Here is a 23,655-nt window from a genome sequence, read left to right as displayed (position 1 = left end):
GCCCATCACTGGCTGCGTCTGCAGCCCAGCCTCCTCTCTCATTGGACTGCACCTCAGAGCCAAACTGTCAGCCCATGTGGCGTGGCCATCGAGGATGTCAGACATTTAAATGAAAGAGACACAGGGACTCAGAAGAGCGAGAGTAATTTTTAGGGCTTGGCCAAAGGGGGAATCACGAATCTCTCCATTCTGTACCGGGAGCCGACAACAATTAAGAGGAGTATAGAAGTCGACTCTATCCCAAAGGATCTGCGGGAAACAGCGGTAATCTGTACACACATCCAGGTAAGCGAGCATATATTATTAATCGTGTCAGTTCTAGATCTGTAGTTTAACTAGATGTGCAGATTTCAGACATGTTCAAATTCAAGACTTTTCTGTGACACCATGTAAAAAATGTACATCTCAAAAGAAACCCAATGACTGGTTCTTTTGAGTCGGATCTTTTCAGTGAATCATGAAACAGCTGAATCACCGAATCATTGAACAGAGAATTAAGAGCATATAGAGTGAATATAGAGGATGAAATGTATTTTAATAACCGAGAAGCTAGGAAATGTTAATAAACTGGCAATGGTTTATGCATATAGGATTTTATTAAAACACGCAACAATTTTTTTTTTAATCCAAAACATCTAAATTCATTTTAGTTTTTAATGCAGTGCATACACTGCATAGGGATGTTGGGATCGCGCGATGACGCAATTACGTCATGACGTAAAGGAAGTGCATATTCGCTTTATTTGATTGTTCATAGAAGAAAGAATATCACACAACCTGTTCGAAAGAATCGATTCGTGTAAATGTGTCGAACTTCCCATTACTAATTTCAACCGAAGGATATTACACATTTGTGAATATCTATGACCAGCACACTTGACTTAAAGTGAGTAAAGCTTTTATCTGGAGGCAGCATAGGATGACACCACGATTCATCTTTGCCTAAAAGAAACCGCATTATGCAATGAATCTTTCTACTTATAAACAAAAAAAGCTATTAGACCCCACAGTATGTAATATGTTGAGATGTGGAAAAGTATATGTGCGGTTACTGTAGAGCTAGTGCGGAATTTATCACTCTTTGAAACCTCTTTGACAAGGTTTGGCATGTAACCAGTGTTTGCCAGTAAGGACGGTAGGATTTGGAAATGCTTTTAGGACTGGTTTGTGTGGCACTATCTATATAGTCTAGTTTTTATTGCAGGACTCTCTGCATCATCCTTGGCTTGTCAGGAATGAACATGCAGCCTAGACATTTTTTAAATTCACCCTCATGTTCAGTTGACTATGTTTATATTTAGGTTCCAATTATGTGTGAAAATAACGTGTAATTTTATATCTAATTATCGCATTTAATAAAACCCAGTAGATAAATATTATCATCAGATGATAATCAGCTTGATATCAGCTTATCAAGATTTTTTTAGAGAATTTTAGCAAGTTCATCGCATTTATTTATGTTTTATATTCGTATATCGCATGGTCCAAGCCAGTGGTCCCCAAACTTTTCCTGCTAGGCCCCCCTTTTGTAGAGAAAAATATTTTCAAGTTATAATTTTCAGAATGAATTTAGTAATATATTGAATTTCGGCTTTTATTAACATTTAAACATTCACCTCCCACATCAGTTGTGGTAAACTGAAGGTCAAGCATGTTCGCTTGATTTGTGAGAACCAATGAGGTTTATTCTCGTGTTACGCAGCACGTTTAAGCTTCAGCAAGAACCAATGAGGTTCATTCTCGTGTTACGCAGCACGTTTAAGCTTCAGCAAGAACCAATGAGGTTTGTTCTTGCCCGTCAAGTAGGTTCGGTTGATCTTCTGTTTATATTCGCCGATCAATGTTTATATCTGAATAAAAGCCCAAATTAAATCTGTTTATCATATAAAGCGATTGAGTTTCTTCAGAGAATTTGGACTAAACCGCTCAATTCATATGGATTAGTTTTACAATCTCTTCATGAACTTTTTGAAGTGTCAAAGTGGTAGTTGCATAGCTGTCAATGGAGGGACCGAAATCTCTCAGATTTCAACAGAAAGATCTTTGTGTTCTGAAGATGAACAAAAGTCTTACAGGTTTGGAACGACATGAGGGTGGGTGAGTAATTAATGACAGCATTTTCATTTTTGGGTGAACTATCCCTTTAAGGACTGTAAGACTGTAATACTGTCATCAGCTGATGACACACACGCACCATGGGACGTTGTTAATCGGAGCTGTAGTCAGGCAAGTGGTCAGCTACATCACTAACTCAACGGCTGCTTCGGATCTGGGTCAGGTAGATTACAGTTCAGAAATCTGTTTATTTTCTCAGTCTGCGTTCTGCCATGCATAATGTTGTTGTATTGTGGTTAAATGCTAAAAAATCTAAATATAGTTAGCCTATGTATTCATAGTACTACTGTAATACACCTAACCAGTTTAGAGTAGTTCGGTTCGCACCAAAATCAATATAGCTGTTTTGTGTTGCTGGTTTATCTATAGCTTTGTTCAGTTAGTTTGTTTTTTAACATGTAGGCCTATATATTGTACTATTGCATTGAATAGTGCTTTAAATGACTCGCACACATTCACGTTTACAGACAAGCTGTTGCATGTGAGCACCTGCCCGGCAAAGACTCCTTCTGGTTGTCACTATGGCAACAAAGAGCACTAATTCCTCCTCTCAGACTTACCTGTCCACATTTACTAATTCTGTTTATGTAATTGTAAAATAAAAATGTTCTAATGAATATCACTTTCCTAAATAACAAGTGATGTGATTTTCATATACCTGGAAATATATGGCTTAAACCCACTCTCTATTGCTTGTTATGCTATCAGAACATTTTCAAGGGTCTTGATGTCACTTACTACAGTTTAATCATAAAATATTATAAATAATTCTAAAATGATTATAAAAGTAGACAATATGACATGCACTATATTTATGTGACAGCTTTGTGTGAGAAACGGCCTGAAACTAAAGTCATTATTCTCTGAAAATTCTGCTCTAGAAAAGGATCGATGTCTGTTTCTTGAGTGAATCATAACTTTTTGTTCACGAATCATCGAGAACCAGAATTTGTTTAACATTTCTCCAGTGTGTAAACAAACAATAAAACGATGCTCACAAGTGTTAGGAAAGGCTTCTCCTATGATTGCCTTTTTATTTGGACAATTGTAAATAAGTGTATTAATTTATGATGCATACATTTCTGCAAAATGATCTGATCTACTTATAGAGCTATTGGGCACTATATACTAATATATATATATTATTATACTAATATGTGCACATGCTGTGGAAGCTTGTTATGAACTAGCGGTTTCATGCTACTTTCTATCTTATTTTTCACATCATCCCTTATTACATGAAAAATACATCACGACTATATATCTGCATGCATAATATTTCGAGAATTTTTCTTCTGTAGCTTCTGTATAGATGAAATTTACTTGTTAATCAAACTAAGTTGATTTTCTAAAAAAAAAACATTGTTGTGTTTGCTTGGTAAAATATATTTTGAGTTGAGTTGATTTCTCTGTTGGCATATTTAATGCCGTTTCTGTGGTCCTCCAAATTAAAATGAACCCTCTTTTGTGGTTTGAGGAAAGTGGAACAGAGGGACACTGTGTTTGTCACCGCTTCTTGATTGCATTGAATGAACAGGAATCCCATCCATGCTGTCGCTTTGAGTGCTGTGACCCTGAAACAGGGAACAAAAGTGTCCAGCTTTTTCAGAAAGCCACGCCCCCACCCCCCCAAGCACACTCCCCCGCCTATACACAATTTTGCACCAACTTGGTGACCCCAGCACACAGACTGCTGATTTAAAAGGAATGACACATTTACATTCACACAGTTCTTGATAATGCCAATGTAGATCAAGCTGACAGAATTCCACCATTTTTCTGTTCATTGACTGACCCCTTCTTTCTTTTTCTTTGTCTTTATATTATTAGAATCAAAGAAAATCTAGTCAGAAATGGAGGATATCGTTGTAGCTGGAATTTCAGGTCGCCTTCCTGAGTCTAACAATTTGGAAGAATTTTGGCAGAACCTTTTCAATGGAGTGGACATGGTCACAGAAGACGACAGGCGGTGGAAACCAGGTATGCTAACAATATTCAGTTCAAATAATTTGATATCATTTTTAATAACTTTTAGAAACGGTTTGCTTTTCCGAAGGCCATCCTGATGGTCGCCTTGCCTACCTGGCTGCTCTTCTGTGCTTTTCCTTGTCCGTCTGGCTTTGGGTGTTATGAAAGGCCCGTCTCTCTTCTCTCTGTTGGCACCAAGCTAATACTCTCATTCATGTGCTAAAGCACAAGCAAGCTTAGCGCGATGAGTAGAGAGCACTTTTGATTCCTTTTTTTTTTCTCTAGGTCTGTATGGCCTTCCCAGAAGAAATGGAAAACTAAAAGAAATCGACAGATTTGATGCAGCCTTCTTTGGTGTGCATCCCAAACAGGCCCACACCATGGACCCGCAGCTGAGGCTTTTGCTAGAGATATCGTACGAGGCCATCGTCGATGGAGGTTAGTATCAGCTGCTCTCCTTTATAATGGGTGTTAATATAAGATATTTTGTGGTGGCTCGTGACATGACATTGCAAAGTGTATAGCCTGCATTTAAATGTTAAAAGTAAATCTTATTTTGTAGCACTTTGCTAATTATTTTATTTTAGTATTTTTATGATGCTGATTAAAAAAACGTAATGTATACATTATGCTTTAGCTACCCATATGATGTTTTATCAGAAATTTGTGGTCAATAATTGTTTTTTCTTTTGAAATAAATAAAATACTCCTAAAAATTAATAAAAAATAAAATAATAATAAAAAAAATATTATAATGAAATAGAAAAGAGTTCTAGAGTTCTCTTTAAATAAATGCTATTCATCAAAGAATCCTAAAAAAAAGTACCACGGTTCCCGCAAAATTTAACTGCAAAATGTTGATAATAATTTTGAAAATAATTTATTGAGCACCAAATCAGCATATTAGAATGATTTCTGAAGGATCCTGTGACTGAAGACTGGAGTAATGATGCTGAAAATTCAGCTTTGCCATCACAGGAATAAATTAAAATGTAAAAATATAAAAGTTATAATTGTAATAATATTTCATATTATTACTGTTTTTACCATTTGTTAAAAGTATATAAGTAAATAAGTGACTTCTTTGAAAAACACTAAAAAATTCCCCCGAACTTTTGAACATAACGTATGTTTATTTTATGTTTAGTTGTATATATGGTGTGTATATATAGTAAGAGTATTAATTAAAAGTATTTAAATAGAAGGAAATTTAATTTCTTAGTGCTAAACAAGTTTTTTACTGATGATTTGCTTCGCATATAAAACAAGTTGATTGTTCCTTTTAGGCATAAACCCAGTGTCCATGCGTGGCAGCAAGACTGGCGTCTACATTGGAGTGAGTGGCTCAGAGGCAGGAGAGGCCTTCAGTAAAGACCCAGAGGAGCTGCTGGGATACAGCATGACGGGATGCCAGCGAGCCATGTTTGCCAACCGCTTGTCTTACTACTTTGACTTCAATGGTATGCAAACATTACAAGTTTAATTACTGACTCAATTCTAGGTCACCTTCTAGAACAGAATTGGGTTGTCCGAATCTTTGTTTTGAATGACTGTACCATTGTGTCATTCTTTTTGTATGGTGTGATGTGTCGTGTGAGGTGATTTGAATAAGTGACTCATTACACAGTCATTCACTGGTATAACTTGACTCATACAGTCAACCAGTTGAAATGGATCCCTTAAATCACTTTGTGCGAGAATCCTTTATATGATCAACCATTAACTGTTGTGTTTGATGTACAATGCACATTCAGGTCCCAGCACAGCAATTGACACCGCGTGTTCCTCTAGTCTGCTGGCTCTGGAAAATGCTTTCAATGCTATTCGCCATGGCCAATGTGATGCAGCACTTGTGGGCGGAGTTAACCTGCTGCTCAAGCCCAACACCTCAGTGCAGTTCATGAAACTGGGCATGCTCAGTCCTGAAGGATCCTGCAAGTCATTTGATGCCTCAGGTGAGATTGCGTGCATCACTGTAACGTCTACAGTTTTCTCAGAAAGGTATAAAAGGAATCTGGTTTATCAATCATTTCATAACTTGTTAAATGGCACTATAAGCCTTCTAGTGTTTGGTGTTGCATACTGAATACTACATACTAAATATAGTGTGTGAAGCAGCATGCATTATGCAAAAATAAAGGTTTTAAGCAGTAGTATGCTATATGCTAGATTATTAACTAATCTGATTGCATGTTTTGTTTAGCAAATGCTGTATGGTTATTGTTTTTAATACAGTTTTGTGTAAATGGGTCTCTACTCTTGCGGTCTAATAAAATATTAAGAAAGAGATGTTAAAAGTAGCAGCTGATATTTTTTCTTGTTCATTTGTCATATGGGAGGTCAAAAGTCAAATCGAGTGCATTGCATTTTGGCATTTAGTATTTAGCGCAGTGTTTTGTTGAATACTTCACATTTTGGTAAAAGTAGTATTCCATAGAAAATCTGCACAAAGTAGACTTACTATATACTGCATAAATAGTTAGTGTTATGGTATGCTATTCTGAACGGAGCCCCTTTGTGGATTACATTTCTGATTTGGACTATTGTTAATGAATGGAGGCTTTATGATAATAATTAAAATTTTATTTCACCCTCTAGGAAATGGCTATTGTCGCTCAGAGGCTGCTGTCGCAGTACTCTTGACCAAGAAGTCAATGGCTAAGAGAATCTACGCCACAGTTCTCAATGCTGGCAATAACACAGACGGCTACAAAGAGCAAGGTAAACCCATCCTTCCTTTCCACAGAAGTCAAAACTGCCTCAAATTCCAATAGCATGAGTGAAATAAGCTTGGTTATTACTCGCTTGCCTGCTCTGGTTAGGCTCACTGAAGCCTGGCATTACTGTCAATGCTGGCACTATAAGTGTCACAGATGCTGGCTTTTGCCCTAGTGCCTCTTGCCACACTTTACACCCCAGTGTTTTTAAACATGACACTTTGCTGAGCGTGAGAGCTGAGGCTGTTTGAAATCTCTGGCATACATCTTGTAGAAACTGATATCAGTCCCCTCTATATCCTGTTGTGTGTCATGTGCTGCTACAGTAAATAGAGGACAGAAGAGTCTGTGCCGTAGCTCACATGTGCGTTCCAGAAAGGCATATGTCATTGTGACTGATACTTGCATCTGCTTATGTTCTGGAATACTTATACACCTTCTCTTTCCCCAGGTGTGACATTCCCATCAGGTGAGATGCAGCAGCGCCTGGTCCGTTCCCTTTATGAGGAGGTCAACATATCACCTGAGCAGGTGGAGTACGTCGAGGCCCACGGTACCGGTACTAAGGTCAGTCAAACGTAAAATTACACACAAAACACACATTCATGTTTTGAGGAAATTTGAAATAAAAAATTGGAGTGGCTTTATTATTGGAAAAGAAATTGGTAAATATGATTCAGTGAGTAGGTACCAATTTATATACAAAAAAAAGGAATGCACAGACATTTGATGAACAGAAATGTAATAATGAGTGCCTGAAAAGAGCGGGGGTCAATAATATCAAAATTAGCACTCAGTATGTGGTGTTTCCACAAGTCCTACAGTGCATCTCATCCTTATGGACTGAGAAAGATTTGCCAGTATTTGTTGTGAGATGTTACTCCACTCACCTCCACCAAGGCACCTGCAAGTTCTCGAACACATCTGACGGGACATATATGGTTAGACGTGGTTTGGGACTGCAAGGACGATCAGCTGTCCTTCCTGTCTCCCTGTAGCATTGTCTTAGGCATCTTTTGTTACGGACATTACAATTAATTGCTCTTGCCACATCTGCAGTCCTTATGTCTCCTGCAGAAGCATTATGGCATATTCACACAGGTGATCTGGAACCCTGGGCATCTTTCTTCTGGGGGTTTTCCACAGTCTGTAGAAAGGTCTCTTTAGTGTCCTAGCTATTGTTATTGGAACTGTGACATTAATTTTCTTCTGCATCTGTATGTAAATGCAGTCATGGACCAATAGTCGTTTAATCTTGTTGTTTAGTGGATAATACAAAATGATTCTTGTCTTTCACAGGTTGGGGATCCTCAGGAAGTGAATGGCATTGTGAGTGTATTCTGTCAGTCACCGAGGGATCCGCTTCTGATTGGCTCAACCAAATCCAACATGGGACACCCAGAGCCTGCTTCTGGATTGGCAGCTCTTGCCAAGGTAGATAAACTGTCTTTCAAAGAGTCTCCCTGATTAGATTAAAGTATTAAATTAAATTAAGTATCTCTCCTATTGCATGTATTCAGGTGGTTTTGTCTCTGGAACATGGCGTCTGGGCTCCCAACATCCATTTCCATGATCCAAACCCTGACATTCCTGCTCTGACGGATGGCCGGGTGCGTATTGTGTCGGAGCCCATACCTGTCCGTGGGGGCATCGTGGGCATCAACTCATTTGGGTTTGGAGGCTCAAATGTCCATGTGATCCTGCGTCCACATGGTTCAAAATCACTGGGTCAAGCTGCACAACCTTCAATCCCAAGACTCCTGCAGGCCTGTGGTCGCACCGAGGAGGCGGTCACTTCCCTCCTCAACAACGCCCAACAGTATAAGGAAAACCCAAACTACCTGTCTCTAATGAATGATGTGTCTGGAGTTCCAACAGCAAGCATGCCCTACAGGGGCTATGCACTGATAGGAGCACAGGGAGAGCTTAAAGAGGTTCAACAGGTCCAGCCCACACCAAGAGCCCTCTGGTTCGTTTGCTCAGGTGAGGAGTCTGATATTGATGATGGTAAATGTTTTAATGGGAGAAAAAGGGGAGAATATTCAGTAAGATATTTTGCACTAAAAGAGCTCGATGTCCTATAAAATGCATGCAGTAACTTTTAGAAAATGTCCTCTCCTGTCCAAAAAGATTTATTGAAAGCAGGCTGCAAAAATTGTAATGTAATGATTTATTTAAAAACAAGAAAGCTGGTGCTATTAGATACTGTCAGCCCTAAACAAAATAGCTCCTAAACAGCTGCTGCTGCACAACTGATTTCAACATTGATGATAATAATAGATGTTCCTTGATCCGATATTAGAATGATTTCTGAAGGATCATGTGACAGATGCTGAAAGTTCAGCTTTGCGTCACAGGAATAATTTTTTTTTTTTTAAATATATAAAAAAAGAAAACAGTCCTTTTAATCTGTAATAATATTTTGCAATATTGCTTTTATACTGCATTTATTATTTAAATAAATACAGCCATGGTGTGCATAAAAGACTTCAAAAACATAATAATAATGTTTCCAAACTTTTGACAGGTACTGTATAAATCCCTTTTAAGCGTATTATTCAGAGCAAGTCAGTCACCATAGTGGAAAGACTCTACACATGATCACATTGGCTGAATTTTTTATTCTGGGTCATGTCTTTCTTCGTATCTGCATCTCCATCTCCTGCCAGGAATGGGCACACAGTGGGCTGGAATGGGCCGTAGCCTGATGCAGCTGACTGAATTCCGGGAGTCAATCCAGCGTTCGGACGTGGCTCTGAAGGAAACTGGGCTGTGTGTGTCTCGCTTGCTCATGGATGCTGATGAGAGCACGTTTGAAGACACCGTTCATGCATTTGTTGGTCTTGCAGCCATCCAGGTCAGTCTCCTCCAGCTCCTGACACCATGTACAGAGTAACTGGAACAGGACTGACATCAGCAGAATTTCTCAATCGCACAATAACCCCTGTAAACTTTGCAACTGATACCAGCTGCCAAATAGTGCAATACAGTGGCTCAATCAGTCATGATTTCAACAGTCACTCCGTCTGCAAGACTGTCTCGTAAAGAGATAGTTCATCCAAACTATCTGTCATAATTTTCTCAGCCTAAGTGCTTTTTGGATCTAGCACACTTGCATATTTAAACGTGTCACTTATTTACGAGACACAAAAATAACAGTCATTTTTGACATCAAACCTACTACACTTGCTAATTGTGCACTCAAAATTTTATGGCTGACAATCTTTCTCCAACCTGAGTGCATTCCTCTCAATTGTCCAGGTTGCCCAGATTGACATGTTGCGGAAGATGGGTCTACAGCCTGATGGGATCGTGGGCCATTCTGTGGGAGAGCTAGCATGTGGTTACGCCGATGGCTCCCTGAGCCACAGCGAGGCCGTTCTAGCCGCTTACTGGAGAGGACGCTGTATTAAAGAGGCCAACCTGCCCCCGGGGGGCATGGCTGCAGTGGGTTAGTGTGACAGCAGATTCATCCACAAGATTTGCTTCATTAACTGGACTCAAAGCCCGAAGCGTCCCTCCATGGGGGATTTGCCTAGTCTTTTGTTCAGCAATGTATGCAATAGGTTTTTTTTTAGCAAGCTTACCAATGGTATCTTTTACCAACCCCTCCCATCATTTCCCCCCTTTAGGCCTAACGTGGGAAGAATGCAAAGCTCAATGTCCACAGGGTGTCGTTCCTGCTTGTCACAATGCTGAGGACACTGTCACCATCTCAGGCCCTCAGGTACATGCACTTAAGAAAATAATAAATATATATACAATTATAGTGTTTATAGAATGACAGCATGCATTCCAGTACCTAACAGTAAGTGTTTGGTTATGCAGGACTCTGTCAGCAAGTTTGTTGCCCAGCTGAAAGAGAGCGGTGTGTTTGCCAAAGAGGTGCGCAGTGCTGGTGTGGCTTTCCACTCATACTATATGGCCTCTATCGCTCCAGCCCTCCTGACTGCACTGCAGAAGGTGAGTTGGTGAAGCATTGCATTGTCCCAGTGCCCTCTGGTGGCCATTAACATCTCAAAACATTATCACAGATAAACACTGAATACCTGTGTGTGTTTTTGTAGGTAATTAAGAACCCAAGGCCTCGCTCAGCACGCTGGATCAGTACATCAATCCCGCAGCCGGACTGGGAGAGCCCACTGGCACTCTACTCTTCTGCAGAGTACCACGTCAATAACTTGGTCTGCCCCGTGCTCTTCCAGGAGGGACTCAACCATGTCCCAGATAATGCTGTGGTAGTAGAAATTGCCCCTCATGCTTTGCTGCAGGTAACAGTTCAATTCAATTAGAGTTTTCGTATATACAGCTATAAGATAATATCATTTATGTGTTTAGAAAACATCTTGCATTCAGTTAAGCAAACGCATGAACATGTTAGGCAATGATTATAGCTTGTAATCGTAATGATTATAATATAAGGATAATATTTGAAATATGTAGGGATAGGAAATAATTGTATTACTGTTTATTTTAATTCTTTATCAGTTTCTGAACCCAATTCACATGCCTTGAAGATTTAAATGTAGATCCACTAATATTAACATAGTGTACCTATGTTTAACCTTCAGGCCATCCTGAAACGGAGCCTAAAACCAACCTGCTCCATCCTCCCCCTAATGAAAAGAGGTCACGTCAACAATCTGGAGTTCTTCCTCTCTCATGTGGGCAAGATCCACATGAATGGGTTGGTTTTTATGCTCTTCATTCCCAAACTGTTTTGATGTGAAATTTCAAATGTTAAATGACTGATGGTGACTCTTTTTTTACTTACAGAATTAACGTGAACAGTAATAATTTGTATCCAGCTGTGGAATACCCTGTTCCGACAGGGACTCCCCTCATCTCCCCTCAAATTCAGTGGGATCACTCCCAGATCTGGGACGTGCCCAAGGTGGAGGACTTCCCTGCTGGCTCAGGGGGATCCACCTCTGCTACGGTGTACAATATTGGTAGGTAGTTGTGAAGTTGAAATCATTGGTTTTCTCATTTTTGATGTGGTGTCATGTTTATTTTTGAATGCCTGGCTCTTGTTTGTGCAGACATGAACCCAGAGTCTCCTGATTACTACATGATTGGTCATTGTATTGATGGCCGGGTGCTGTACCCAGCCACAGGATACCTGGTTCTGGCCTGGAGGACTCTAATGAGATCACTAGGCACAGTCATGGAGCACACTCCTGTTACATTTGAAGACGTCACCATCCATAGAGCCACCATCCTACCCAAGACAGGTAAAAGATTTGTTTCCTTTGTACTGTAAGTCTGGACATCTTTGATATTGAAGCCTGTTTCTACTTTAGAATGAAAAATAAAAAGATAATTGCAACTGTTTCACAAAGAGTTGTCACTCTTTACCTTACAATGAGGACTTTCTTGCAATTTTATAATTGCGAACTTCTATCTCACTATTGCACCATTATAGCTCACAATGCGACTTATTAATAAAATATATATTTTCCACCTCAGAATAAAAAATAAATGTACACTACCGTTCAAAATGTTGGAATCAGTAAGATAAAAAAAAAAGAAAAAAGACATACAGAAAAGAAACATTGAATTGATCAAAAGATTTGTTTAAAATCACTGCTGCCACAATTTAAATCACAGTAGTCACCAAAGCATTTCTCTTCCTATTGGGTTTTCTCGACGTATCACTGTTATCTTTTTAGCCCTTGAGCATGATGGTTAATCTTTTTAAGTCTCTCTCCAAATTATTTCAACCGCAAACTTATGTACATACTTTTAAGTAAATTTGACCATATAGAACAGACTATGTGGCTTAGAGGTAACTGGATTGTTTTTGTGTGCACTGCATCACAGGGTCTGTCCAGCTGGAGGTGCGACTCATGCCCGCCACTAACCGCTTTGAGGTGTCGGAGAATGGAAATCTGGCTGTCAGTGGTGAGTTTCCAGACTGTTTGCAAAATCACAGTCAAGATGAGACCACTTTCGCAACAGTCTTTTCGAGTAATACAGGATGTTTGTGAGTTGACAAGACTCATGTTCATGCTCCTATACCCTTTCTGGTTCCAGGTAAAGTGAGTGTCTTGGAAGACACTGGACTTGATGCTTTCCATGCTGAGCTGAATAAACCACTGCCTGCTGTCAAGGAAGATCCCAAACTGCTTTTGAAAGCCGGGGACATCTACAAAGAGCTGCGTCTGCGTGGATATGACTACGGCAAGACGTTCCAGGGAATACTGGAATCTAACAACGCAGGTAATTCCCTTTAAAAATGTACCTCAAATTTAAATTGTAGAGACAATATAGGCTAAACCATTGTGAAGATCAAAAAATATGATCCGGCCAATCCTAAGTTTTTCATATTCTGGTTCTTCTCGCAGGTGACTGTGGAAAACTTCACTGGACGGGTAACTGGGTGACATTTTTAGACACTATGTTGCAGATGATCGTAGTGGGGCTGCCTGGTCGCAGTTTGAGACTGCCCACTCGCATCCGCTCTGTGTGTGTGGACCCCAAACGTCATGAGGAGAGGGTGAATGAGTATGCAGATGACCAGAAAGGTATCAGACACACCAACTAGCAGAAGTCTAACTTAACCTGACCTAATTTGAAACTTATCTGACCAATATGGCTTTTCCTCAGCTGTGGACGTTCATGTTAATCGTTGTCTGGACAACATAACAGCTGGAGGAGTTCAGATCTGTGGACTCCACGCTACCGTAGCACCCCGTCGCCAACAGCAGCAGACTCCGCCCACTTTGGAGGAATTTGTCTTTGTTCCCAATGTGGACTCAGATTGCCTGAGAACCAATGAGAAACTTGGAGACCAACTGAGACATTGCAAAGGCATGTTCTGATTTTCACTTCATTGAGAAATGCAACATGGCATGGCAAACATTTTTGTTTAAAATATTTTTGAAAAGTCTCTTATGCTCAACAATTATTTGAAAAAAAAATTTTTTTGGAACATTATATTGATCGATTATATTGTATATCCACTTACTTTAAAAAATCTTATTAAAATATTTAACTGCTCTCACAGAGATGAGTTACTATGGTGTTTACGAAAATAACTAGAACCATATTTTACTATCATAATATTTATTTAAAGTTATTACATTTTTTGTCCCGATTGTCAATTTCTATTGCATTTTTCTCTTTTTTTAGTGGCACTATACTTACTATTCCCTTTTTGTATGCACAGGTCTAATACAGCGTCTCCAGAAGAAGCTGGCCAATCAGGGAGTGAAGATCTCCATCCCTGGGTTAGAAGATTCGAACGAGGGCCAGCTGATTGGAGCAGAGGCGGAAAAAGGTCTGTTGAGGCTGCTCTCGGTGCTGTGCGGACTGGAGCTGAACGGGAACCTGCGCTCTGAGCTGGAACAGACGGTGGAAAAGGAGAGAGACTGTCTGCTGCAGGACCCTCTGCTCAACGGCCTGCTGGACTCCCAGGCGTTACGCCACTGCTTGGACACTGCCCTCGAAAACAGCACTCCTGGAAAACTCAAAGTCCTGGAGGTATGGGGAATCATTTATTTAGGATTATAAAGGGCAGATTATTCATAGGTGAAGGACATGGTTGAAGTACTCAACATTTATTCTTCTTCTTCAGGCTCTAGCTGCCAATGGCCGTGTGTTTTCTCGGGCTGTTGGTCTCCTCAATATCCAGCCGATGTTGCGGCTCGACTACACCGCATCAGATGTCTCCACTGACCAGCTTTCTGCTCACCAGAGCTCCCTGGAGGAGCAGGGCATCTCATCTGCTCAGTGGGACCCTCTACAGGGCCCAGCAACAGGCGGTCTGGATGGAGCTGACCTGGTTGTGTGTAACTGTGCAGTAGGACCGACAACCAATCCTGCATCTCTTATCGAGAACCTGACTTCAGCTGCAAAAGAAGACGGTTTTGTTTTGCTACACACGCTACTCAGAGGAGACACTCTAGGGGAGACAGTAGCTTTCCTCACATCTCAAAGCAACCAGGAGGGTTTGTTGACTCAGGTATGTGCCAAAAAAAATAAAATTCTTGTTGAATTGGTCAAATCCACAACATAAATGAAAGTGACATATTCAAGTAACAATGCTGTACTTAAAGAATAACATTTAAAGAACAAACAAAACAAGGGCAAGTTATTTATTTTATTTTTCCTGGTGTATTGCAGTGTTCTCAGATTCTAAACAGTTTTTTTTTTTCAGACTGAATGGGAGGAACTTTTCCAGAAGGCCTCTTTAAATGTGGTCATGCTGAGAAAATCCTACTACGGCTCCGCTCTGTTCCTTTGTCGCCGTCGCCAACAGTCCTCTCAGAAACAGCCCATTCTTATTTTTGTGGACCCTACTGACTATAAATGGGTGGAGACTCTAAAGGTTAGTGTTATAGTCCGCATGAAATATAAACTCACCCCATCTGTTTTGTAAATGCTTGTTATGGGACTTATTGTGAATTTTCACCTCGTAATGTTTAATCAAAATGTCATAATTCAGTCTTTTGGTGAGAATGACAAGACTTCCCTCTGGTGATATGCAAGACTTCTCTAATCGTTTAGTCTGGTTAAACCCTGCCTATTCGTTATTGACTGCAAGCTTGCAAGGATTTTTGAGTTCAATACCCACAACTCAAAATACAATACGTTGCACTGGGAAAAGAAAAGATCTGTCGCTACTTTTGTTTCATCACTACTTCATTCATACATTAGTGGTGTTGCCAAACCCACCAAGAGCACTTGCCAATCACCCAACAACATGCTAAAACCAAATGCATGCCTCTAACCCTTCCTGTCTCCTTCTTTCTCATTAGAGCACTTTAGCTGAGTCATCTGATATCCCAGTCTGGCTCATTGCCACAAAGGGGCATAATGGAGTGGTGGGAATGGTGAACTGCCTCAGACAGGAGCCTGGAGGCAACCGTATACGGTCCGTCCATTTACTGTGCACTAAGTGTTCCACATATGCTACTGTTATATCATCATTTTTTGTTGTTAAGATTATGCAATTGACTGTTTAGTATAGATGTATATGTAGTATTAATTTACATGGTCTTTTTCTCCTCCCCAATAGGTGTGCATTTGTTTCTAATTTAAGTAAGGACGCTGCAGTCCCCTCGCTTGTTCCTACCGAAAAGGGGATGAAGGCATTACTGAAGAAGGATCTGGTCATGAACGTGTACCGTGATGGGCTGTGGGGTGTTTTCAGGCACCAGTTGTTAACACAAGGTGAAATAGGAAGTCAAATAAGACTTACAGTGACATATCACAAGTAAAATGGAGAGGATTTATTGCTATTTTATAATACTTTTGTATCTATTACATTGAATAAATTCGTTTTATTTGATCATTTTGTCATATACAAAGTGAACCCCTCTTTAGATTGTAACTTTGATTGGATAGTCTTTTGAACACATTGTGATCATCCTCCGTTCTGCGTGTTTGTTTAGATCTTAGTGAGGAGTTGATTGAGCAGGCGTACGTGAACGTTCTGACCCGTGGTGACCTCTCATCGCTGCGCTGGATCGCTTCCCCGCTGCGTCATTTTGTCCCTTCCAACCCCAACGTGCAGCTCTGCCGCGTTTACTACTCCTCCCTCAACTTCAGAGACATCATGCTGGCCACTGGCAAACTGCCTCCAGATGCCATCCCTGGTTTGTACCCAATCCTGTTTTTGACTAAGTGAGATCTTTGCACGCTAGCTTACCCTAAAAAGACTTCGGAAAGTGACTCTTCTCATTTTGTCCATGTAGGAGACATAGCGCTGCAGCAATGCATGCTGGGAATGGAGTTTTCAGGGCGAGACCCCAGTGGGCGACGTGTAATGGGTTTGCTGCCAGCAAAAGGCCTGGCCACCTGTGTGGATGCAGACAAGCGCTTCCTTTGGGATGTTCCATCCAGCTGGTGAGACCCTCAGCACCTTTGAATCTGAATTGGGAGTTTTCTCCCTAAGCTCTCAATGCTAAGTGAAGCTGTGTTTATATGCAGGACGCTGGAGCAGGCTGCCTCCGTTCCTGTGGTGTATGCCACCGCCTATTATTCCCTAGTGGTGCGAGGGCGTCTGAGGCCTGGAGAGAGTGTGCTGATCCATTCAGGCTCTGGAGGGGTGGGACAGGCCGCTATTGCTATCGCACTTAGTATGCGCTGTCGAGTCTTTGCAACTGTGGGTAAGTAACACACTTTTACTTCCTTAAGAGTTTAACCCTGAACATCAAATAGATGTGATTTGTAATTAATGAACACTGGTAAACTGAAGCTCTTTGCTTGTGGCAACTCCAAATGCATCTTATACATATTAAATGAATCTCATATGTGCACATACATGTAATTGTACAACTGCTGTAAAGATGCTCTTTCCTGTAGCAAGCACTGATGCACTGGAATTTCAGCAACTGAATATATTTAGCAGCAGTATTTTTTTTAGGGAAGAAATCATTGTGATTCTCCTATGTCACGCTTTGACTATGTCTGTGTCTATTTAGCACACAAACCACTGACAAAATTTAAAGGATATTTTCCAAAAACAATGAAAATGAACATAAAAAAACATTAAAATGATCTAATATTGATTCACAGGTTCTAGAGAGAAGAAGCAGTACCTGCAGGAAAGGTTTCCTCAGCTAACGGCAGAATCCTTTGCTAATTCCAGAGACACCTCGTTTGAACAGCATGTACTCCTCCACACGCAGGGCAAAGGTGAATACCTACACAGCAGCATTGAATCTAATATTATTGTGGATTGAAGTATTCAACAACTGTGTTCGTATGTGTGTTTTCAGGAGTTGATTTGGTTCTAAACTCCCTTGCTGAAGAGAAGCTGCAGGCCAGCTTGCGTTGTTTGGCCAGACATGGTCGTTTCCTGGAGATCGGCAAATATGACCTTTCCAACAACACACCGCTAGGTGCGTCCCAGATCCTAGATTTATTATTCTCATACTTTTACACTTGAAATGCATTCCATGTTTTAAATGTAATTGCCCATAATGTTCCTGGTACAGGTATGGCTCTGTTCCTAAAGAACGTGGCCTTCCACGGCATTCTGCTGGACGCTTTGTTCGAGGAAGGCAACAGGGAATGGGAGGAGGTATCCGAGCTGTTGAAGAAGGGAATCGCTAGTGGGGTCGTTCAGCCATTACGTACCACAGTCTTCGAGAGGAATCAGGTGGAGGACGCCTTCCGCTACATGGCTCAGGGCAAACACATCGGCAAAGTCCTTCTGCAGGTACGGATGGTGGTTAATGTTAAAGAACCTGCCATGAAAATGAGATATTGGATGTTCGATTTCTTATACTCTCCTTTCACCACTCAGGTACGTTCAGAGGAGACGAGCAGCACTGTTCCTGCAGCTTCTCCTCTCTCTATCCCCGCTATCTGCCGTACCTTCTGCCCTGCCGCTCTCTCGTACATCATCACTGGAGGCCTGGGTGGTTTCGGGTTGGAGCTGGCCCACTGGCTTACTGAGAGAGGTGCTCGTAAACTGGTGCTGACGTCACGGTCTGGCATCCGCAATGGTAAATATGCCCTAAGAGTTGATCAGTTTTCATGTCGATGTTTGTCCGTATTGTTATTGTTAACTAAAACTTGAATACTGAAATAAAAATTTTAAAAAACCTAATATAAATTACAAAAACGCATGACAAAATTACTAAAACTATTAAAAGTTATTTTTGATCAATTGAAATAAAACATTAATATTTCATTACAAACAAACTTATACATTTTTTAAATCTTGCCCTGGCAACTAACTGAAATAAATTAAGTTGAAGTACTAAAATACTGTATACTGAAATATAAAGCTAAATAGGGATATAAAAAAAAATCTAAAACTAATAGAAATTACAAAAGCACATAACAAAACTACTAGATCTATTCAAAGTATTCAATGTTTGTTATTTTGAAATATAGCTTTGAAATGTATATGTAATCAATATTTGATAAACTTGCTTTTAACTAAAATTAAATAAGTTAAAATGACTCAGTTACTAAAATGACTCAAACTAAAATAAATACAAATAGAAATAAAATGTATAAAAATATAACAAAAGCACATAACAAAAATACTAAAGCTAATTAAATTAAAGTAAAAAAAAAAAAAGCTTTATTATAATATTAAATACTATAATGGTATATAAATAATGCTAAAAACAACATTGATGTTGGTCAGGGCAGCACTCTAAAACATGTTTGTTGTCTTGACAGGTTATCAAGCCAAACGTATTCGAGAGTGGCAGGCCATGGGCATCCAGGTCCTCGTGTCCACTAGTGATGTCAGCACCATGGGAGGGACGGAGCGTCTCATCACTGAGGCCTGCCGCTTGGGGCCAGTTGGTGGCATCTTCCACCTTGCCATGGTAGCGTTCAATCTTTGCTTTCAGTTCACTTTCCTTTGTAGTCAATGTAAGGATGACTGTAAAACTGAAATTTCTCTCCATATTGAAGGTCCTTCAAGATGGCATGCTGGAGAATCTGACCCCACAGCAGTTCATTGATGTCAATAGACCCAAATATGGTGGAACCATCAATCTTGACAAGTAGGGGATGATTTGACACTGTGATGCAGACTAAATATCTTCTTCCTTCATCCATTCACTTGTGGCTGTGATGAATTTGAATAAATTTCTCCTTTTCCCACAGCGTGACTAGGCAGAAGTGCCCACAGCTTCAGCAGTTTGTGGTGTTCTCCTCGGTCAGCTGCGGCCGTGGTAACGCTGGCCAGAGCAACTACGGCTTCGCCAACTCAACCATGGAGCGAGTGTGTGAGCAGCGCCGGCACGACAACCTGCCGGGCCTGGCCATACAGTGGGGCGCCATTGGAGATGTGGGGGTCGTCTTGGAGACTATGGGTGGCAATGATGCAGTGATTGGTGGCACGTTGCCCCAGCGCATGTCTTCCTGTTTGGAGGTGCTGGACAGGTTTCTGTGCCAGCAGAAGCCTGTAATGTCCAGCTTTGTGTTGGCAGAGAAAGTGGTGGTTGCTAAAGGAGAAGGAAGTGGACAGAGGGACCTGGTGGAGGCTGTGGCTCATATTCTGGGTAAAGGCACAGACCTGAAATGTTCAAAGCTTGACAAGTTGCACTTTTTTATAATGCTTTCAAAGTAACAGTGTAACATATTCTGCTCAGGTGTGCGCGACGTGAACAGTTTGAATGCTGACGCCTCATTGGCTGATCTGGGTCTCGATTCGCTGATGGGTGTTGAGGTTAGGCAGACCCTAGAGAGGGACTACGACATCGTCATGGCAATGAGGGAAATCAGACAGCTAACCATTAACAAGCTGCGGGAGCTTTCCAGCCAATCAGGAGGGAAAGAGGGTGAGCATGTGATTTGTGATCTTGAGAAGTGAAGTACAGCCACGGCCGATACTGATACCCTTACGTTTCTGAATAACATGATTTGTTATCCACAGTATCTTAAATGAGCATTAAGAATGTTGTTAAAAGATTTAAAATAACTTCAGGAGATGAAATTTCATGTTTTGGAGGAAATGTTGCATTATTTGGAGAAGCAAAATGCATCAATATAATAACTTTTCCTCCCAGAGTCCCGAGCTTCTCCTGCAAAGCGCTCTGGTGCTCAAGCTCTGCTGGAGTCAGATCTCAGCCGGATGCTGGTGAACCCTCATGGCCCCACGGTGGCCCCGCTGAACGAGGTCCAGAGTGCCGAGAGGCCTTTGTTCCTCGTTCACCCCATCGAGGGCTCCATTGCCGCCTTCCGTACTCTCACTGGAAAGCTTAGCGTGCCGTGCTATGGCCTGCAGTGCACTAAAGGTACAAACACAAGCTCAGTGATCACTATTCACTGTTACATGGGTGAAAGGCAGTTTACGAAACAGCATTCCAAACGTCTGAAGGCTGGAGTCATATATATATATATATATATATATATATACACACACACAACCACACTATTAGGGGAGACTGAAAGCAAATATAAAATTGCAGTTAACACCAAAACTATCTGCCATATTTTGGTATAAAAGATAAAACTAAAACAATATCATCACATATTAAAATATTTACATTGAGAAAAGCTAGAACTTAATGTTGAATGTATTATTCCAGAGTGGTTAAGTAAAATGTAAACACTTTATATCATATACATATATATCAAAGATATTATTACTTTGTGGTATATTTCTGAATCAGTAATATTACTTAATAGTTAATTTTTTTATTGTGTTTGATTTCATTTGTTCAGATTCAGTCCTGTAATATTTTTTTTCTGTTACTCGTGTTTTGTCCATTTGTAGCCGCGCCTCTAGACAGTATCCAGAGTCTTGCTGCTTACTACGTGGAGTGCTTGAGGCAGGTGCAGCCAGAGGGGCCGTACCGCATCGCTGGCTACTCGTTCGGTGCATGTGTGGCTTTTGAGATGTGCTCACAGCTGCAGTCAGCCAAATGCCCCGTGGAATACCTCTTCCTGTTTGACGGTTCGCACTCTTACGTGGCAGCATATACACAGGTGCTAAAAGAGCTCAGAGAACCCAAAAACGGGAAAAAAATGGTGTGCCAGGCCAAATGGTAATCTTTTTTTTTTTTTCTAACAGAGTTACAGAGCCAAACTGACCCCTGGCAAAGAGTCAGAGGCAGAGACTGAAGCTCTATGTGCTTTTATCCAACAGTTCACTGGCATTGAGTATAACAAGGTACATTAACAACTGTTAATCTGTGGTTTATTCTTCAAAAGATTTTTGATTTATTTCAAATGTTCCTTTCTAAACTGACAAATCAGACAACACTTAACTCATCATAGTTCAGTTGCATTCATTCAATGCTAAGTCTAATGGTTCTTCACACAGCTGTTGGAGACATTGTTACCTCTGTCAGACCTGGAGGCTCGTGTGAACAAAGCTGTGGATCTGATCACATCCAGCCATAAGAATGTCAGCCGAGATATGCTCCATTTTGCTGCTTCTACATTTTACCACAAACTGAAGGCTGCCGACCGCTACGTTCCAACTTCCAAGTATCACGGCAATGTCACCCTGCTGAGAGCCAAGGCCAGCAGCGAGTACGGTGATGGTTTAGGATCTGACTACAAGCTGCATGAGGTAAATATATGGACAGCACATTTAGGGGATACTGACAGCTTTTGTGATTAAAAAGTACGACTTTTAAGTTTAGTGTTGTGCATCCCTGCAGTGTTAACAATTGGATTGTGTTATGTCTCCAGGTGTGTGACGGGAAGGTGTCCGTTCATGTGATCGAGGGAGACCACCGGTCCTTCCTGGAGGGAGAGGGTGTGGAGTCCATCTCAGGCATCATCCACAGCTCACTGGCTGAGCCCAGAGTCAGCACCAGAGAGGGCTGAACCTTCCGGCAAACGTCTTTTACTTCTTTTGTTTCTCCCTTACTCTGTTGCTTTCACCTGTCAAACCAAAACACTGTGTCTCGGCGTATTAAAGCATGCATGCATGCATGTGATCTCTTCATACCTCTCTCTCACACACAGCAGCCTTTTCCTTCCCATCTTTCTCATTCTCTTGATATCTTAATTGCTTATCACTATTTACATCTCACTAAAAGTTTATATTCCACACAAAACAAAACTGTTGCACAGTTTGCTTGCTTTATCGGTTCAGAATCAATCAGCTGTTCATTATCTTCTATAAATCATCATACGTTACTGTGAAATATAACGTCACTGTTTTCTAGCATGTGAGCCTAGTTAAGTCTGCTAAAGGTTCTGTCAAACCTGCGTATTCATGTTCATACGTTTTTTTGCATATCCAACCTAATGATGCGGACTGCAAGTCAAGGCTGTATTCAAATCCACATATTAGCTAGCCGGTGGGAATCTAGTTACGCACATAGCTGAGATTGCTGTTTACCAATTTTGAGTGGTTACTGATGCTTCAGCAGTACTAGTTGATAGCGTACCTGTTTGACTTATGTTTACTGTAGCATTGTTATTATTTTCTGAATGATATTTACTGGTTCTCTTGTTGTTGCTGAACATCTAAAATAGTGCTGCAATAATTGTGTAATTGATGTTTATTTAAAAGGGAAAATATGTATGAACAGAACATTCCTGGATGAAAGTAACAATTAAGAGAGCTGGTTAATTGACTTGTTAATGTTTACGTTGAAGTTAGGGGTTAATTTTGGAACATTTGTTACTTTACAAAAATGTATTGTCTCACTATTGCACTAGCTAAAAGCAAAATGCTTTTATGACACTGATGTGAAATGCCTGGCAATCCAGAGTGAATCATCTCGGCTCGTACTGAAATGTTGCTTCGCTGCTTAACTGTAGATCTGTAACTGGAGTATTAATCTTGTATTGATGTTTCTAATCCTCTTTTGAGGATAGTACCAGCATTCCTTGTTCCAGGTGTCTCTCAGATGTATACCTTCTCCCAAAATGCTCTGTAATTAATTGACTGCTTGAATACTTCAGATGTTAGTTGTAGCAAATTCGTGTGGCTCGGTCCACATTAAACACAAGCTCAGTTCATAGTGCAAATCATATGATTTATCCTAAATCTTGCCCGAATGAAGTGTTATTTGGTGTAGGAGTGAATTTTGGGATGTATGAGTATTTTCTTGGCAGTGACATGTTTACTGACTTTCTCTTTCTGTCATGGCAGAGGAAAGTCTTCTTTTAGAAAGCAAATCACTACACATTTCTGAGACTAATTGTTCTAAAAGTCAGTGACGAACTGTGATTTCTTTCCATGTTAGGAGCAAAGCTGAAAGTGCTAGAGTTCATTTTTTCTATTATTAAATTTGTTTTTTTGGTGTAATTTTCCCAGTATTTATTGTACTAGTTCAAATAAAAAGCTATTACTAACATACACATCCAGAGTGTACTGGTTTGTTTTCTCATTAACCATATTTGATATTGCAGTGTTGTTCATTTAAGGTTATGAATATTTGGTCCTGTAGATTTGATTATGCAACAAAAA

The 23,655-nt window shown here is 40.5% G+C and overlaps 1 protein-coding gene across 1 annotated transcript; it reads left to right on the top strand.

The window, feature by feature from the left end:
• Nucleotides 1–42: 42 nt before the first annotated feature.
• fasn (fatty acid synthase) lies at nucleotides 43–23,562 on the top strand. Its single transcript, XM_079595116.1, has 42 exons — nucleotides 43–285; nucleotides 3,946–4,095; nucleotides 4,369–4,521; nucleotides 5,370–5,543; nucleotides 5,838–6,038; nucleotides 6,682–6,804; nucleotides 7,252–7,367; nucleotides 8,100–8,234; nucleotides 8,321–8,783; nucleotides 9,470–9,657; nucleotides 10,062–10,251; nucleotides 10,433–10,527; nucleotides 10,629–10,763; nucleotides 10,868–11,071; nucleotides 11,372–11,487; nucleotides 11,577–11,752; nucleotides 11,843–12,034; nucleotides 12,624–12,704; nucleotides 12,837–13,022; nucleotides 13,148–13,327; nucleotides 13,410–13,613; nucleotides 13,972–14,285; nucleotides 14,380–14,766; nucleotides 14,962–15,132; nucleotides 15,563–15,678; nucleotides 15,823–15,977; nucleotides 16,199–16,402; nucleotides 16,502–16,652; nucleotides 16,737–16,915; nucleotides 17,325–17,444; nucleotides 17,528–17,650; nucleotides 17,747–17,970; nucleotides 18,058–18,259; nucleotides 18,948–19,099; nucleotides 19,188–19,279; nucleotides 19,383–19,780; nucleotides 19,871–20,059; nucleotides 20,288–20,515; nucleotides 20,998–21,209; nucleotides 21,295–21,393; nucleotides 21,547–21,798; nucleotides 21,921–23,562. Exons 2-42 carry the CDS (start codon nucleotides 3,969–3,971, stop codon nucleotides 22,056–22,058), a joined length of 7,545 nt encoding a protein of 2,514 aa, XP_079451242.1. The 5' UTR covers nucleotides 43–285; nucleotides 3,946–3,968; the 3' UTR covers nucleotides 22,059–23,562.
• The last annotated feature ends 93 nt before the right edge of the window (nucleotides 23,563–23,655 follow it).

The sequence above is a fragment of the Phoxinus phoxinus genome, assembly GCF_949152265.1.
Source record: "Phoxinus phoxinus genome assembly, chromosome: 21".
In the NCBI taxonomy this organism is placed as follows: Eukaryota; Metazoa; Chordata; class Actinopteri; order Cypriniformes; family Leuciscidae; genus Phoxinus; species Phoxinus phoxinus.
Note: the sequence above shows the minus strand (reverse complement) of the source record. Positions and strands in the feature narration are given on the sequence as shown.

Coding starts and splice junctions, on each gene's coding strand:
- fasn (XM_079595116.1), top strand. CDS start 3,969: ATGGAGGATATCGTTGTAGCTGGAATTTCAGGTCGCCTTCCTGAGTCT. Junction 18,260..18,947: donor ACGGTCTGGCATCCGCAATG/GTAAATATGCCC, acceptor TTGTCTTGACAG/GTTATCAAGCCAAACGTATT. Junction 20,516..20,997: donor TGGCCTGCAGTGCACTAAAG/GTACAAACACAA, acceptor GTCCATTTGTAG/CCGCGCCTCTAGACAGTATC.